This window comes from Lolium perenne, chromosome 2 (assembly GCF_019359855.2).
Source record: "Lolium perenne isolate Kyuss_39 chromosome 2, Kyuss_2.0, whole genome shotgun sequence".
NCBI lineage: Eukaryota > Viridiplantae > Streptophyta > Magnoliopsida > Poales > Poaceae > Lolium > Lolium perenne.
The window spans coordinates 237,840,624-237,854,853 of NC_067245.2; the positions used below are offsets into that span (position 1 = coordinate 237,840,624).

Sequence of the window (14,230 nt, forward strand, 5' to 3'; positions counted from 1 at the left end):
CGATACGTTGCTATCGGTCTTGGCATGACAGGCGGAAGGAATGAAATTGGAGTAATTGAAGGACGAATTAAAAGAACAATTTCATTAATTCAAAGGGGTGGCTTTACAAGAAAGAGCCGATGGCTCTCAAAAGAGGGATCTGGTGCCTAGTGCACTGCTACTACTAGTCCTATTCTACTAGTCGTCGCTGTCCTCGCCATCACCGCCGTCGATGTCGTCGGCGCTGCTCCCAGGAAGCTCCTCGTCGCTGCTGCCCCAGCCCTTGGCCGGAGCCTCGTCCTCCTCGTCATCATCATCATCCTCGCTGTCCGCCCAGGAGCGGAAGCGCTTGGTCGGCGGGTACCCGATGGAGGCGGAGGATTCATCCTCCTCCTCTTCCTCCTCGTCATCATCTTCGTCCTCGCTGTCCGCCCACATACGGGAGCGCTTCTTTGGCGGGAGCGTGGCGGAGGGGGAGGCCTTGGCCTTCGCTACTTCTCCTTCTTTCTTCTCATTATCGGAGGAGAGAGGGTTCACCTCGGAGTGAAGGTTGTCCTCGTTCTTCTTCTTCGGCAAGGATTGAAGGGGGAGGCCTGAGAGGGAAGAGGAAGAGGAAGACATTGCTACAGGAGGAAAGGGTTTTTTGGGTGCTGATGGCTGGAACAGAGGAAGGGGATGAAAAGAGCTAATCAATCGGCACAGTTTGAATAATGAGAAGCCTGGTGGAAATTTAATGCCATTACAATTTTCGAGGAGATGACACCAGAGCTATCGAATTTTGCGGAGAAGCTGAGAAGACAGGGCATAATGATGACGGATACTGCAACGGCTCTGCTCTGCCACGACATGACCCTTCAGAGGAAAAACAGAGTGGTTTTGGAATTATCATTGCCAAAACCAGGGGGGCATGTGTTATCACCAGATTTTGGCCAAATCAGGAGGTGGGCCGTACGAGAGATGGGCTTGGAAGATTACGTGTAGAAGATCTCTGAAGCGGCCTTGCACGAGGGGTTTGGGCTGGATTGCCCGTGTATCTTTAATTATGGTAGATTGTATCTTAGATTAAAAGTTAGAGTTTGTATCGTGCACGGTGGGGGTTATTCCCACGTTAGAAAGTCCCCTGGACTATAAATATGTATCTAGGGTTTATGGAATAAACAACAACACACGTTCAACCAAACAAACCAATCTCGGCGCATCGCCAACTCCATCGTCTCGAGGGTTTCTATCCGGTAGCGACATGCTGCCTAGATCGCATCTTGCGATCTGGGCGACAAGCTCCACGTTGTTCATGCGTTGCTCGTCTTTGAAGCCTTGTTGATGGCGAGCAACGTAGTTATCATAGATGTGTTAGGGTTAGCATTGTTCTTCGTATCATATGCTATCGTAGTGCAACCCTTGCATATCTAGCCGCCCTCACACCTATCTCAGGTGTGGGGGCGGCACCCCGCTTGATCTTAATTTAGTAGATCCGATCCGTTACGATTGCTCCTTGTTCTACAAGGATTAGTTTAATATCTGCAATAGTTAGGCCTTACAAAGGGTTGGAGGATCCAGCGGCACGTAGGGTGTCGTTCGCTAGTCCTAGACAGGATGTTCCGGGGATCAACCTCGTGTTGGTTTTTAGGCCCTATCTAGGATCGGCTTACGATCACCGTGCGTGGCCGCGAGGCCCAATCGTGAGTAGGATGATCCGATTATGCGGTGAAAACCCCAGATCGTCGTAGATCGTTTTAGCTTTATCTTGATCAAGCAGGACCACCATATATTCGTTCACCCCGAACGAATCATGGGTGGATCGGCTCCTTGAGCCGATTCACAGGATGACCTGAGAGCCGATCGAGGCTCTTATTTAATGTTTACGTGTATGCCATGCAGGAAACTAAGCGAGGCATCTCCATCACCTTCCTGACCAGGTATAGGTCAGGTGGCACGCCCTTGCACTCAGCATCGGACGTGTGACCAGAAGTGCTTTGCGGGCCGTCGCTCGGAGGGACCTCAGCCAGCCGCAGCTCTAGGTTGTTCCCGGCTCTACAGTGTTGACCGTCGCTGCCCGCCGGTGGGTTTTGGCAGTCAACAATTCCCCTCTACCACCTTTGTCACTTGCAAGTGACATTTGTTCCGAACTCAACAACTCGAGTTATTGCTCGAGAATTTAAAATTACACTGTATATTGTATTATATGCCCATTTTTAAATAAAGGGCAACATAGCCCTATTTTAAAGATTGTGCGAACACTCATTATTCAAAGAAGTGACCTAATGCTTCCTTTATCATCTGTAGGGTTAAAGTAGTAAGAAAAAACCTCGCTTCTCGACCAGCCTAGAGAGAGATGCATTCTTTTTCGTGCCATACTGTATGAAGTGTGAGGATATCCAGGGTATAAACATTAGTACTAGCATATATACAATTTTTTCATCAACCAAAAGCATATACAGTACTTACATTTTCCACGTCATTACTAGTATCACCGGTTTCTTAAATTACTTTTTCTTTTTTTTTGCGAGAAAAAAGGAACTTTATTAAGCAGGAAGGGTTACAAGACGATCATGGTCTAGCACCTGAAGGACATCTTCAGGCCCAGAACCTAACCACATAGCTGTCCGGCGTTCTGTCCTTGCAAAATTTACCAGGCAGTGGCTAACCCTAACCTGCGATCGCTCCACTTTTACAAACTTACACAATCTATCACAACTAGACAAGTTCTTTATATCAGAAATCAAATGTAGAAGGGCGGATCTGTCTTGCGTCGACGAACTCACAACTTCCACAAGCTGAGCACAATCAGTTTCAACTATAATAGGCAATTGACTGAACTGATGTGAAAGTTCTAAACCTTCCATGCATGCGCGTAGCTCAGCTTCTAAAGGAGATACGCAATCATCCAAAAACCAACATGCAGTAAATATCAGCCTTCCTTCTTCATCACGTAGGGCAATTCCTGTACCGGCAGAATGATCAGCCGCATGGTAAGATCCATCAATGGAGAGCTTCATCCATCCAGCCGGTGGTCTAGTCCAGATTTTAAATTGGCCTTGTTTCTTTTGACGGGGGACATGCAGGGTCCCAACGTCTACAACTGGCTGCTTACCCTTAATCAGAACATTTGTTGGTATGTCCTTGACATCTCGGATCAGACGTAAGTAACTGTTAAGAAAACGTTTGGATCCTTCAGTCGTTGGGAGGGGCTTATCATGGGTTGCCTCATTCCTTTCATACCATGCTCTCCAAGTGATTAGCAGTGTTGTGTCAATCATATGCTCTGGTATCTGCAACAATATGGATTGAAACCAATGACTAGGTGGACCTGCAAGATCCGCATCAGCAGGCAAGCTCCATATTGTCCTCATTTCTTCCCATAGATTATGTGCATGCTGGCATCTAAATAGTGCATGGGTCACGTCCTCAATCTCCATACAACAGATGTTACAATATCCAGTGACACGCATATGTCGCCGTAACTTGTTCTCCTCGGTAGCTAGGCCATTGGAGGCAGCCTTCCAAGCGAAAATTTTCACTTTCGGTGGAACTGAAGAACGCCATATTCTCGTCCAACACTGATTCTTTCCGTCAGGACTAATGCTGCTAGTTGCTGCCATCAGCACCCTGTGCGGATGTTCAGACAGGGCTAATTTGTATGCACTACGTACAGAAAAAGTTCCAGTCGCCTCAGGCTGCCAAGCCAGTATGTCATTGTCACCACGTCTAGATGGTTTTATCTGTAGTATTGCTTCAGCATCAATCGGTATGAAGATTTCTCGAACCATATTCACCTTCCAGTTGCCTTGTTCATCTAGGAGCTCTGAAACCCGGCGTATACGTCGATTACCTCGTGGAGTTAAAGATTTACCATTAGAGATGCGAGGAATCCAGTTGTCCCTCCACACTCTAATACTTCGCCCATTACCCACGCGCCATATCATACCTTTTTTCAGCAACTCTAACCCGTATGATATGGCAGTCCATGTAGAAGACGGGTTACCCGTGAAATTAGTTTTTCTTTCAGTGTGCTGCGCACATTTTTCTCGACCGAGTTGCATAATCTCGTAAATGTTCTTCGACGCATTGCAGATCATCGATAGATATTGCAGATCAAGTGAATAGACATCCTTAACCTGAATGCCGCCATCAAAAATCTTGCGTTAACGAAAATGCGGCCTCACTATTTCTCTGCCCGTGCCGTGCATCTATAAACTCGGAATCTCCTCGGCTCGCCGCTCATGTCACTGACACGCTCCTCTCGCCGCCGCCGCCACCGCCACCGCCGCCGCCACCTGTAGGTTCTAGCGACACACCGATGGCGAGGCCGGCGGCCAAGGTGCTGCCCGCGAAGCACCTGGCGGCGCTCGCCGTCGTCGCCGTCCTCGGACTCGTCCTCGTCGCCGACTTCCTCTGGGCCTCCTCCAGTTCCGGCTCCTCCTCCATCTGGTCCTCGAGGCTCGATATCTCCTCTCGCCCCACGGCGTCGCCGCCGCCCTCGGCGTCGAAGGTGAGCCCCCAAATCTTAAACCCGACGCTTAGGGAAACTCCACTGCCTTCAATTGTTCTGCTCCGGCAGTGTCCGGGCGTGCGATTAGTGAGATCTGGCTGGAAATTATTGCTGTCGGGGTGTGCGATTAGCGTCCTATACTCTCTGGCAGGAGGGGCAGAAATCCATTTGCTGCCCTGCCTCTACTGCCGTCAACTTCTCGATTCGTAATTTCCGTCGACCTAATGCAGTTCACGCGAACAGCGTGCTTGATTGTTAGGTGTAAGCTGTGAGAGTAGATCAATGGTTGCTTCTTGTGGCAATGTATCTACATCGTGTCTCGGTTGTGCAAAACTGATTTCTAGTTGGTAGAACGGGGAACAAATAATCATGTTGCTCACTTGCTTGGCTACAGTGGGCATTATTTTCCTTGCTGGTCGAAGGGCAGTGTAGGTGGATCACATCCCTTCTTAAGCCGTTGTTGATTTCATAATATGTTAGAACTTAACTCCTAAACAGTTAATTAATTAATTTGTTAATTGTGAAGACCTATGTCAGGAGTAGTTTTTGCTATAGTCTATGACTTGGATTTGAGTTGTCTATTTGTTTTATTATCGTCATTATGTACAATGGTTTCTTTCAGAACTAGCTATGTTATACTTATAACTTATGTTGTACAGAAAACGAAAGACAATACATCTACAGGCTCCATGGACATAAGTGCCACTTTTGCGGATTTAGCAGCACCAGAATTGCAATGGGAGCAGATGGCGGAAGCACCTGTACCACGTTTGGATGGTGCTGCTATACAGATTAAGAATCTCTTATTTGTGTTTGCTGGATATGGCACCATCAACTATGTGAGGAATCTTGCCTGATCTTTTATTAGTTTCCAATGTTTGCCTAACTTTTCGTAAGTAATATCTAAGATCTGATGCTTGATGAAGAACAGCATATATCACATGTTAGTACATGGGAAGCAGTGAGGCAGTCTTACATGAATACTTTTCTTATTTGTAAGCCATGACAGAGAAGTATAATTTTACTTTGAATGACTCAAATTGGCCACCTGTACTGTGTTAACTGAAAGTTGAATCCGCAATAATTGCCATAGTTGTGGAGGGGGAAAAACTGCACTCTCTACTGTTGTAGTGTGAGTATCTGGCTGATTGCACCCACCTTAATCTATACTCTGTAGACTTGACAAATTAAACTGAATAAAGGAATGAGCATTAGGCTAAAGTTCAGGTGTGCTCTTGTTGGCATATTCTGTAATGTTGTTTTCGTCATTGCAGAACATTAAGGTCTACCATTTAGTTATTTCCATGTGTCGGTGATGTTATCTTTTGTAACTTTCCAATGCTCTCCATTTCTAGGTGCATTCTCATGTCGATATTTACAATTTCTCGGATAACACATGGGGAGGAAAGTTTGATATGCCAAAGGAAATGGCACATTCACATCTCGGGATGGTTACAGATGGAAGGTTTATCTATGTTGTAACTGGACAGTACGGCCCACAGTGTAGGGGACCTACAGCTCGAAATTTTGTGCTGGACACTGAGACAAAAGAATGGCATGATTTACCTCCATTGCCAGTTCCTAGGTACAAGTCTTCTTTCATTTTCCTGGTTAAACCTAGGCATCATATTATGCATCATTTTTACTTGTGCTTGCATTCTTCTATTAATTTAAATACTACCTTTGGATTTTGAAGATTTGCCATTCTCTTTTTTCAGTTTCTTTCTGTAAATATTTTGTTCAGGTATGCTCCAGCCACACAACTTTGGAGAGGGAGGCTTCATGTGATGGGTGGCAGTAAGGAGGACAGACATGAACCTGGACTTGAACATTGGAGCCTCGCAGTGAAGGATGGGAAAGCATTAGAGCAAGAGTGGAGGAGTGAGATACCAGTCCCACGTGGCGGTCCACATAGGTTTGCTGCTTTGCCTTCACATGACATCTTTTGTCGTCATTTTCGTTCTTAAGGGAAATTGCTAGACACCTTATATCATTTTAAACTCTTGATATTTCTTCGTCTGGTATCTTTGAACGTTTTGTGCTAGGTCGTCTTGTGAATCAATTGTTTTCTGGTCGGCTATCTTGTAAATCAATTATTATTACTAGAATACTTTCTGGGTTAGAAATTTGGTTGCACAGTAGGCAAAGTTGATGATGATTTACATGACACATAACCTGAATCCAAAACAATACTGATGTACTGTTTAGCAGCTTAATACCTTGATCCTGACTTCTTTTGCATCAGGGCCTGTGTTGTTGCTAATGATAAGCTGCTTATTATTGGTGGTCAAGAAGGAGATTTTATGGCCAAGCCTGGATCACCTATATTTAAATGTGTAAGAAGAAGTGAGGTATGTTGATATGTTGATTAATCGGTATATAAGAAGACTTGATAATTGCTACATGTGAAGCAGGAAGTTTTACATTTTAAATATGAACTTAGATCAGTTAGTGCATTAGTTGCGGATCTTACCAATATGTCATGCATGCCTGCGTCTATTAAATTGACATTGAACACCTAGCATGATCTACACCGCGAGTCCGATTTCTTGGATAAGCAGCACAGGAACCTACTGGAGTGCATTTTTTATAGAAGAAAAAACAAGTCTTTTGTTCCATGAGTAGTTACAATACATTATGCCCTATCTGTCGAAAATCGTTCTCATGCTTTATCTGTTCCATCTGTCGAATCATGTTTACCATAATGGGATGGATTACCCGAAAGATGATGATTTCTTAGGTCACACGTTAATTAACTTGCTTCGGTGAAATGTTTCATCTTCTAGTTACATTGTTCTCTTACAGAATTTTCTCATCTTAACTCTTCTATTGACCTTCTCCCTATGCAGATAGTGTACAGTGATGTATACATGCTTGATGACGGAATGAAGTGGAAAGAACTTCCACCTATTCCAAAGCCAGATTCACATATAGAGTTTGCTTGGACGAATGTCAACAATTCTCTAATTATTGCTGGTGGGACCACAGAAAAGCACCCAATAACTAAAAAGATGACCTTGGTTGGCGAAGTATTTCGGTTCAATTTGGAAACACTGGTACATATCATTCCTTACACCTTTTTTCTAAGAAAATAGTTCATGAAAGGAGGGGAAGATGGGAAAATATTGCCTTAGGTTACTATTAACATGCTGTTATTTGCCATGTGGTGCTTCTTTTTATGGTCTGCTCTCAAATACTGTTAAAGCATTCTGCCCATCGAAATTTGTAATCTAGAATGATATTCTGCCAAATTTCAAGCTAAGTAATTTGGTTAAGAAAAAAACGATGGGACGAGAATCTTCAAAAGACGCATTGTGATGTTACTGAAATTCCATCTGCATACAGGAATGGAGTGTGATCGGGCGGTTACCTTTCCGAATCAAGACCACTTTGGTAGGATACTGGGATGGCTGGCTGTACTTCACTTCTGGGCAACGAGACAAAGGCCCAAGCAACCCATCTCCTAAAAAGGTTGTCGGTTGTATGTGGAGAACTAAGTTGCAGTTGTGATTTTCTAACGGAGAACAGATACGAGTTGGGCATTCTTTATGTATTCTTTTGGCACATAACCGTTTCATTCCCCTTTGGTGGGCGAGTCGTTTATCGTCAGACGAATTGGCTTGATTTAGCATGCACCATCACATTATGTGACGGGTCTGTTGTAGTATGTTTTTTGTAGTTATACCATAGAGCGGCTCACTTTTAACGACTTTGTACAGAGGATCGATTATTCTATGCAGCTGTCCTAATCTTGCAGACTAACATATACTGTAGTGTTTCTTGATGAACCATCTTACTCTTGTATACCGAATCGCCGGAGAGAAATATCTTGGATATAAATACTGCTAGTTATATCAGGTACTGAAACATTCTCACTGTCTTTACTATCTCCTTTTACTTGCAGAAATCATAATTCAAACTTCAAAAATTATTTGCATCCAAAGGGCAAAGGGGTACTGAGTACTGACAAGTTAAAATCTAAACTAAGATACATCTGAATTTTGACAAATCTTAGACAACTTTCATGGGACGGAGGGAGTACAAGAGTTCCTAGAAAATTACCCCTCATCCAAAAGTCCACCGAACGCTGATTCGGGCCTAGGAGCACAAAGCACGGATAATACACCCGTAACTCCCCAGCCCTCCCGTAACTCCCCAGCCCTAAACGCCGCTGCCGCCGCCGCCTTTAGCGCCGCCGGGGCAAAGACCCTCGGGGCATGGCGGCGGCGGGGGCCCTTCCTCGTCGACGCCTGGTGGACGGCGGCCGGATCCCCTTCCTCGACGCATGGCGGGCGCGCGGATGGGTTGGGCGGCGGCGGCCTGCGCTGCGCCCCCTTCTCCCGTCGGCTCTCCCTCGGCCGGTGCGGTTGGGATGGGCGGCGGCGGCCAGCGCTGAGGCCTCCCTCCTCCCGTCGGCTCTCCGCAGCACTCCGACAGGGGCTGGTGGTGGGCGGCGGCCAGGCTCATGGCCTGGGCCAATTTCCCCCCGCCTCTCGCCGGTGAGTGGAGGCGATCTCGGGCTTCACCCGCGACACGAGGTCGCCCGGGGCAGCAGCCTTGGGTAAGACGGTGGAGGTGGCCCTCTTCTTCGCCGGAGAGGGTTGGCCTGCGGTTGGTGGTGGTGGATCTATCGATCTATCACCGCATTCCGGCGGCGAGATGGAGATGCTTGGAAGCCGGCGACGGAGTCGCCGGTGGAGGGTTGGAGTGGCCAGCCCGGGATGGTCGCCGACGTGGGGGTTCGACCTGAATAAAGACGGTGGTCCTAGGGTCTCTCTTGCGTGAAGAGGAAGACCTACCGGAGGCCTGGACTCGTGATCTAGCCGGAGTGTTGAGTTCCGGAATGCTCCGCCGGCGAATGTAACCGTGCTTTTTGCCTGGAGTTTGCTGGATCGGTGGTATTCGGTCGTGCGCACCCATGCTTTTATTCCGACCGATTGGTTCTGGAGGGAGCGGCGCGAAGCTCTTTTTCTGTGTTGACATCAAGTGACTATGGATCCATGATGAAAGTCGGAAGAAGAGAAGTTCATGAAGGCCGGAGGGGAGGACTAGCTAAGGGAGGTCCAAGTCTCCGCGTTGTTGAGGGACTTGCTTGGTGTTCCGGGCTTTCCCGACGCGGTCTGACAGTGGGGGCGACAACACGAGGTGAAGTTCGAGTCATACCTTTCGGGGTGAAAACCCAAGGTACGGCCTTAGCGGTTGTGCACGGCAATGACCTTGTTGGAGGCATTGTTTTGAGAGCGGGGACTATCTTCAGGGTGAAAACCTAAGATCGTTGATCGGGCGACGATGGTGTTCGCGCACTGTTCCCTTCTTGGAGGCGTCGTTTTTGGAGATTCTGTATTTCAGGTGTCGTCTTGGCAGTGGATGTATTGCTGTTGTTAGGCTCGAGATACTGTAGCGGGACTTTTGTTTCTTAGTTTTCTTTTCTTCTTTTTGGCTGTGTGCATCCGTAGTGCCATTAGGGTGGTGCGTTGTTGCAAAGGCTGGGTGTAATTGGTATCGTTTTGATATTAATATATTCCCTTTATGGAAAAAAATCCAAAAGTCCACCTGAGCCTTATTTTGCTCTGTACTCCTTAGTTCGCAGTAGCTTCTGACTGGATGTGAATCCATTGTGCATCCTCTGAAGCATCAACGTCATCTTGACCTATTATTACAGTTGACTTCAACTCACACAACTTGCACGGTTACACCTCTCACATGCTTTTTGTGAGGAGTGGCAAATGTGCTGTTCTCTGACGCCTCCTACTTTGTACCCGTTTAGTTAGACTTCCATAAAGCGACTGGATGTCTCCTTGTTATATGATGATCGCCAAATGTTTTGACAGGTACACTAAACATTATCCTCCTTATTTCGCATGTTTTCGTGCAGTAAATTGTAAAGACGTAATCTGTTTTTTTTTTTTGGACATCTACAACTTGTTCTGTTGACGACCACAGAACCCATTCCCAGTGTACACAGGACCATGCTCATAGCAAAGCAAGCCATATCACGAGAGAGCTGCTGGCTCGTGTAGCACTTTCTGGTTTTCTGCAATAAAAATCGCTTCGGTTGCCTTTTGTTCCGGTGCGTCTAAAGCATTTCAAGATTTTATATAAAGAAGACTTTCGGCATCCAGCTTTTCCACACGATTGCTTATCTACAGTTCCAAAACGCATCAAGAGGTGGCACCGACTAACTAAACATCTCCCAATCTTTGCACTTTAACATGCACACAGATGTTCGTTATTTCCTCCAACCCATTTGTTTTTTCGATAAAGAGTAATGTGATCAGTTACAATAATTTCTTTTTTTTGTTGCTAAAACCTAAAACCCCTCTGGTGCTACCTAGCCAAATACCAGGATAGCTGTACAAGTCAAACGGCTAATTGCATGAAAACATGCGCACAAAGCCACACCTAAAACCCCCCCGGTGCTACCTTGGCCACCATCTCTAGGGTTCGGTAGGACACAAGAACGGTGCTCACACGGGGCCATGACCGTGGATAATACGTAAACCGAAAAAATAATCTGTAAGTTTGTATACAAAAAGTTCAAGCTCGGAAACTCAGATGACCAACGTAGAGTGGCAGCCCCGATCAATATGATAGTATAACAAAACTCCTCACACGACCGAAACAAGCAATCATGGAATCACAAAGTCCAATTTAAAGGTTATCTCTTGTGATGAACACATCACAATAAATGTATCATAAGATTTCAATTTTAACGGAATATTTTCATTGGGACCGATTCTTAATTTTAGTTGAAGCTTAGATTTTTGTACTCCCTGAAATTTTTCATTAGGAATATGTTGATAATCAAGAATGGGGTGAAATTACTTGTTCGAAATTTTAGCCCACAATGCCTCGACGAAAAGAGGTGATTAATTTTCTTATAAGAACATGCTACCTTAAATTGAAAGAGTTATACATTATGAGAGTAAAGGCCATAGGAGATCTAAATTACTAAATATCATCATACACTGTGTAGATACACGGAAATTGGTGATTATCCCTGCGTCAAATGCAAAACTTTCATACTGTCGGTCCTACTTTCTAAAATTGGAATTTGTAATGGTATCTCGTGGTTATGTTGTTACATGGTTCTCATTGAGATCGATTAAAGAGAGTGATGATCCTATGCACAAACGCTACCAAGTCAGCTGGAATAAGCTGACATGCATGCAAAAAAAGATAACAGTAATGGCAGCGTGCAAACTAAACCACTGTAATGTAATGGCGGCGCGTGGCTCCGCACGCGAGCAGTAATCTGCATACTAGCAGCGAGCGATGTTGCCCGTTGCTACCAAATATAACAACATACCGGTAGCGTGTCGTAGGGCACACGGCTGGTAGCGCATTTCACCAATAAGTACCACTATGGCCGCGACTGGTAGAACAATTTGTAAGCTATTCTCTGTTAGGCCTTGTTTGACTCTAGAGTTTTAGTGATTAGCTGGAATAATCGGCACCAAACTTTAAATTTTCAATTATTCTAAGAGCATGTCTAACAGACCCCGTATTTCGCTGCCCCGTATAACGCTCGTATTTCGCCCCGTATCGAAAAATTGCTAACGGAAGAGCCATTCCGTCTAGCAGACCCCGTATTTTCAAAAATAAAAACCCCAGGAAGTTCATCTTCATTGATCATACTACGGATCATACATACATTGCGATCATACTACATCTATCCTACATCTACTCGTCAAGGATGACGAAGGGGATGAACGCGATGGAGGCCGCCTCCTCCTGCGCCTCCCGCGCTTCGAACTCCCGGACGGCGGCGATGGCCGCCGCCTCCTCCTCTGCCTCCGCCCGAGCTTTCTCGGTGGCATCCTTCTCGGATTCGGCCACCGCACGCCGGAAGGCCGCCTCCTCCTCTGCCGCCTCCTCTTCCTCCTCGCCGCCTCCGCTTCCTCCGCCGCTGGTGCTGCCGATGGTCGCCGCCCATGCCGCCTTGGACGCGCGGTCGTGCTGCCACTCGGCGAGCCACTTCTCGAAGGCCCGGCCGCTCATCGGCTTGAGCGGCGGGTCTTGTCGGTACCACCGCCCACCCGCGGCGAACTCCCGGAGCGAATCCGGCACGTACAGCGCGCCGGCGTACCGGCACGCCGCACGGCGGCTCCCGGCGGCGGAGTACCGGCACTTGAGCCGCCACACCTCCTCAACGGTGTCCGGCGGGCGCGATCGCTTCGATCCGCTCGCCGGCGAGGCAGTACTGCGGCGTCGGGCGTCCATGCCGGAGCTGGGGTGGAATGCGGCGCGGGGGAGTGAGGAATTGCTCGCCGGAGCTAACTACGGAGGCGGCGGCGCACGGCGGAGCTAGGGTTGCGAGTGAGGGGTTAACCCCTCACTCGCACCTGCGTCCAGTATAAGTAGGGGGCGACGGGGCCGATTTCCTGGGCCCCGTATTTCGCCGAAACGGGCCGGCCCGAATACGGGGCCTGCTAGACGGCCCATATCGCGCCTGCCCCGTATCCCGCCGAAATTTTACGGGGTGGGCGGGTTATACGGGGCATGTTAGACATGCTCTAAATATATGTTTGGTGCTAGAGTATTGAGCTAGTTTAATTCTCATTTATCCTTATTTTTTTCCAAATTTTAGTGTAGTTTTTTAAATACTCAATATTTTACCCTTACCTAGTAGATTGAGAATGAAATTTTTCAGAGAACTGACGGTAGGGTTTATCAAATCTTTAGAGTATTATTCCCACCAATCCTGCAAACACTGTGCCAAACAAGGCCTAGCCCGCGGCCGCAGCGTGGGGATACAGGAGCTCCGCACAAGCCGGCCGGGGTTCCCGGAGAAGGACTCGTTGGGGAAGGCCGCGCCGAGCCGGTTGTCAGAGAGGTCGAGCGACCTGAGACGGCTCAGCCGCGAGAGAGACTCAGGGAATCTGGCCGGAGAGCTTGTTGCCGCTGAGCTTGAGCGAGCTGAGGAAGCGGCAGTTGGCGAGCTCGGAGGGGATCGGCCCGGAGAGGCGGTTGCCGGAGAGGTCGAGTTTGACGAGGAAGGGGAGCCAGTCGCAAAGCGCCGCCGGAATCGGCCCGGAGAGGGAGTTGTTGGAGAGGTCCAGCATGGTGGTGGATCGGCAGTACTGGAGCGAGGAGGGGACGGCGCCCTGGAGGCCGAAGCCGGAGAGCTCGAGCGCGATGGAGAGCGACTCCCCCCGGTTCCAGCAGAAGACGCCAGCGAACTCGCAGATGGTTCCGGGCGTGATGTTGGTGAAGGTCCAGGAGGCGAGGTTGCCGTCGGGGTCCTTGAGGCCCTGCTTGACGCCGCGGAGGCACCGCACCTTGTCCTCCTTAACGGGGGACGCCGGTGCCGGCGCTAGCTGCGCGGTGGCGGGCGGGAGTGGGAGGGCTATGGCCAGTAAGAGGAGGAGGAGCAAGGGAGACATGGCGGCCGGATTGTGTTGGGGCTGCAGCTCACAGCCCCATCTTCTTCTACCTCTGAACTCACACACTCTCTTGTATTTCTCACACAAGAACTCACAGCGCACACACTACCCAAGGAAGAAGAATACAAAGTCTTTGCCTGGACACTTCCTTGGTTTCCACCGTGAATACATTTCTCTCTATTCTCATTGTCTAATAAACATGCTTACAACTCTTGAATAGACACACGAGGGCGCCACACAGCCACCAACACCACCTGCCACGCACTAGGCCACTAACAACAGCTACACACTGCCTGGGCATCACGCACACGGACGAAGCTATCTCTAACTAACTAACACACTTGACCTCTTCTCAAGGCCACTAACAATCTAGGAT

General features: G+C 47.9%; 1 protein-coding gene and 1 pseudogene across 1 annotated transcript; one reads left to right on the forward strand and one right to left on the reverse strand.

Annotated features, from left to right (window-relative positions):
* Positions 1 to 4,099: 4,099 nt before the first annotated feature.
* LOC127335330 (kelch repeat-containing protein At3g27220) lies at positions 4,100 to 8,230 on the forward strand. The gene is made up of 7 exons (XM_051361952.2): positions 4,100 to 4,468; positions 5,128 to 5,307; positions 5,824 to 6,053; positions 6,213 to 6,383; positions 6,714 to 6,819; positions 7,318 to 7,524; positions 7,814 to 8,230. The coding sequence occupies exons 1-7, from the start codon at positions 4,277 to 4,279 to the stop codon at positions 7,976 to 7,978; spliced, it is 1,251 nt and encodes a 416-aa protein (XP_051217912.1). The 5' UTR covers positions 4,100 to 4,276; the 3' UTR covers positions 7,979 to 8,230.
* A 4,911-nt stretch (positions 8,231 to 13,141) lies between these two features.
* LOC127329238 (inactive LRR receptor-like serine/threonine-protein kinase BIR2) lies at positions 13,142 to 14,024 on the reverse strand (annotated as a pseudogene).
* Positions 14,025 to 14,230: the final 206 nt, after the last annotated feature.